Source organism: Ascaphus truei, unplaced genomic scaffold (assembly GCF_040206685.1).
Source record: "Ascaphus truei isolate aAscTru1 unplaced genomic scaffold, aAscTru1.hap1 HAP1_SCAFFOLD_2673, whole genome shotgun sequence".
In the NCBI taxonomy this organism is placed as follows: domain Eukaryota; kingdom Metazoa; phylum Chordata; class Amphibia; order Anura; family Ascaphidae; genus Ascaphus; species Ascaphus truei.
In genome coordinates, this window is record NW_027455614.1 from 14,137 (window position 1) to 17,500 (window position 3,364).

The 3,364-nt window shown below is 43.0% G+C and overlaps 1 protein-coding gene across 1 annotated transcript in view; it reads left to right on the top strand.

The window, feature by feature from the left end:
* Positions 1-899: 899 nt before the first annotated feature.
* LOC142481437 (uncharacterized) overlaps positions 900-3,364 on the top strand; it is a 4,235-nt gene continuing 1,770 nt past the window's right edge. Inside the window, exons 1-2 of the mRNA XM_075582867.1 lie at positions 900-1,425; positions 2,661-2,853. Of these exons, the coding sequence (XP_075438982.1) occupies positions 998-1,425; positions 2,661-2,853 (621 nt within the window). The 5' untranslated portion in view covers positions 900-997. The remainder of the gene's footprint in view (positions 1,426-2,660; positions 2,854-3,364) is intronic.

Genomic DNA, 3,364 nt, shown 5'->3' on the forward strand with positions numbered 1-3,364 from the left:
GGCCTCTGTAAACCCAGCACCCCCCGTCGGCAGTGTCGCGCCCCCCCTGGGGGTCGCGCCCCACAGTTTGCGCACCGCTGCTGTACTACACCATTGGCATTTTTATTATTCTATATGTAATCGGGCACTGCGGTTGATTCGTGTGGAGAGGGCGTATAATACCTGAAGACCCATAAATTCAACCTTTTGAGTGTTCCAGACCTCCAGCTAAAGATACCTTTCAAGGCCTGTCTTTATCTACTTAGATGTAAGTAGCTAGCAGCTGTGGATGAGATCTCCACTATCAGAGGGTACTGCGCAATGGTCTTTTTGTCTTCTCTGATTCCAGATATGCACTTACCATTGTAAGAAAATCAAGAGGATCACCTGTGAAGATCTACAAACTGTTCCTTTCAAACACAGAATCAGGAACATTGTATCAGGTTTATGTACTTGATAGTGCACCAAGGACTTTGTTCTCTGTATTATCAATTTGTCTATAGCTATATGGAAAGGCTTGATATTTGGTCCTAGGCAGCCTCCTTTTTCCCTCATACACTCCCTTATCTTGGTGGTTGTGGGGCTTTATGTTATTGGTTATCCTTGCACAGTTTGGGTATATCATTTTCTCACATTTGCAAATTGCTTACAATTAATTATTGTAAACATCACATTATAATAATAGGTTGAGCGCTTGTTTTGTAGTTTAATTCTCTTTATATCACACAACATTTTAAACATAAAAACATTGTTGAAACTGAATTAACAACAATCAGCTAAACGAAGTGCATGGAAGCGGCAATTCCGTGCACCGGGTCTATGTATAAAGCATTCACACGGTTGCCAGGGAAACAAACAACCCGCGAGGACAGCACAGGGTCCTTTGAGCCGTTAATCCTGACGTCACAATGCCCCCGCGCCACAGGAGTCCAAGAGGAGCCTTTCCGCGCCTTCAGTCAGCGGTGGGTGCAGCTTGGTGGTGCGCAGGAGCCCCGGGGACAGCACGCACGTACATAAAATGCAACACAGCATGTGGCTAGGGGAGGATGAGGATCCGGAAATCGACATCGGCAAGGTACACCGCGGTAAAACGAACTCATCCTGGAAGGCGCCGCGGATCCGCAGCGGTGAATGGCGGATGTGGAAGAGGGTAACCCCCACCCGGGTAACCCCCACCCCCCCGGCGAAGGCCGAGGAAGACGACGAGAAAGCCAATATGGGAGAGGAAGAGCAAGAGACGAAAGTAGAGGCAGAGGAAAAGAAAAAGGAAGGGATAGAGCGCGAGGTGCTGGGAACCCGCCTGCGGCGGAGCCTGACCGGTCTCTTCCTGCCGGTGGTGGGGAAAGCTTCCGTCAACCTGTACGGGAGCGAGTCTGCGGTGTTATCGGAGAGAGACAGGCTGCTGAGTGCGGGCTGCAAGGCCATCCATCCTTACTCCGTGTTCAGGTAACACTGTGTGTCTCCGCACCACGGCAGGGGCTTCCGCCGCAGGCTTGTCACGTGTTGTGCCGCACGTCACCCTCCTCCCCATCACTAGGGGTTACACTGCTGCCAGGGACCCACCAAACCACGCACCAAACCATGCACATGAGCTGCTGGGTGCAGGGACCACACAAACCGCAATTTAATTTTTGATTTGAAAACAATAAGGGGTAAACATGACAGAAATTACTTCTGTGTAGTCTCTGTGACTACAGATTGTAAAAGAGTAAGATTGCCCCACACAATAAGCAAGACTTCCTTCCACTTAGACTTTATAACTGTATGTGCCTAGGCTTTTTCTTTGCTACAAAGCCGGTTTTGTTTGGGTCAAATACCCCCCTATCCCAATTGCCATTTTTAAATGTTTGCAATTAAAAATGCAACAATTTAAAAACATAGAAACACATAAATGGCGTCATCACAATATAACGATAGTAAAACACAAATACAACAAAGCAAAAAAAAAAAAAGAAACCGGAGCGCTCAGTGATATTCAAATGTTAACTAAAATATATACATAGTAAAAAGTAAAAAATAACTCAATTTAAAATTAATTGAATACTGAACCAACTCATGAAAAAGAAACACACAAGGAGAAAGAAACAAACCAATCAATGAAATGAATACAATACACAATGGTACTAATGTACCCATTAGGTGTCAAACTAACCAATATGTCTCTGCTGCAAAGAGATCTATATCAGCACCACTGTCTCGGAGGAGGAGGATGTGTCACTGCTGATCTCTCCCACCTGCCCTCTTGACCCCATTCCCTCCCATCTCCTAAAACCTCTTGCTCCTTCTATAATCCCTACGCTCACACACATTTTGAACTCTTCCCTCTACTCTGGTACCTTTCCATCCTCCTTCAAGCAGAAGAAGGGCCCCCTGCCGTGTTAATCCCAATGGGCCATTAAATCTGGACGCTGGGATGTCACATGCACAGATAAAAAAAATAAAAAAAAAAAAAAGTGGCCGCAGCGGATTACGTGAGGGCGAGTGCGACAAACCATAACGCTGCATCCGTGATGAAAGACCACTGGGCTACTGCATTAGATGAAGCTGTCATCGTTTAGTAAACATGCATTGCAACATTTCTTTCTCATGTTCATTCATTTCCTTTTCCTTTTATCTGCTTGTTTAGTTTTAGCTTCTGCAAGGAATTTAGTTTCAAAGTGAAAAATATTTATGTTTTACAGAAATATTTGGATTAATTTGATCGCCTTCTTAACACTCGTTACAATTATCATCATACCTTTTGGCGTTAGTTTTTTAATGGAAGATATTTTGTCAAGTACTGGATGGATCATGTCTACTGTTGTGTTAGATTTGATGTTTGCAGTGGATTTGGTATTGAATTTCTTCACTGGAAATATAAAAGATAACCTGGAGGTAAGAACAGAAAAGGCTTGGCCTTGTTTGTGTATAATGTAGTATAGAGTGTTATTAAAATGTATCATGTTTACTTTTTCTTACTTTATTAGAGATGTATTGATGTATTATGCAGTATATTTGTAAAATTCAATGTCCAGTGCCGGTTGTATGTCAAAGTATTAACCATTAAATAAGAAAATGTTTAATGGTAAAGGCTGCAGCATAAGTTTTGCTAACATATTACATTTAACTTCAAGCCTCTCTCGCCTTTCAGCTTTAAGTTAACATCAATTGTGTATTTAAACAAAGCTCCGCCTCTCAGCCTAGAACATAAGGCTCAATATCTTAACCAAATACCGCCTCTAACAGCTGCGATATCCAGCAATAATTAAAATGGTAAATATTTCATGACCATAATAGGAAAAACAAAATTAGGAGGGATGGATGGATGACATTATTTAACTGAATTTAACCCCAACTGCTCGCAACACCTCCTTATTATCCTGCCAGATCGAATACTCAATTTTGG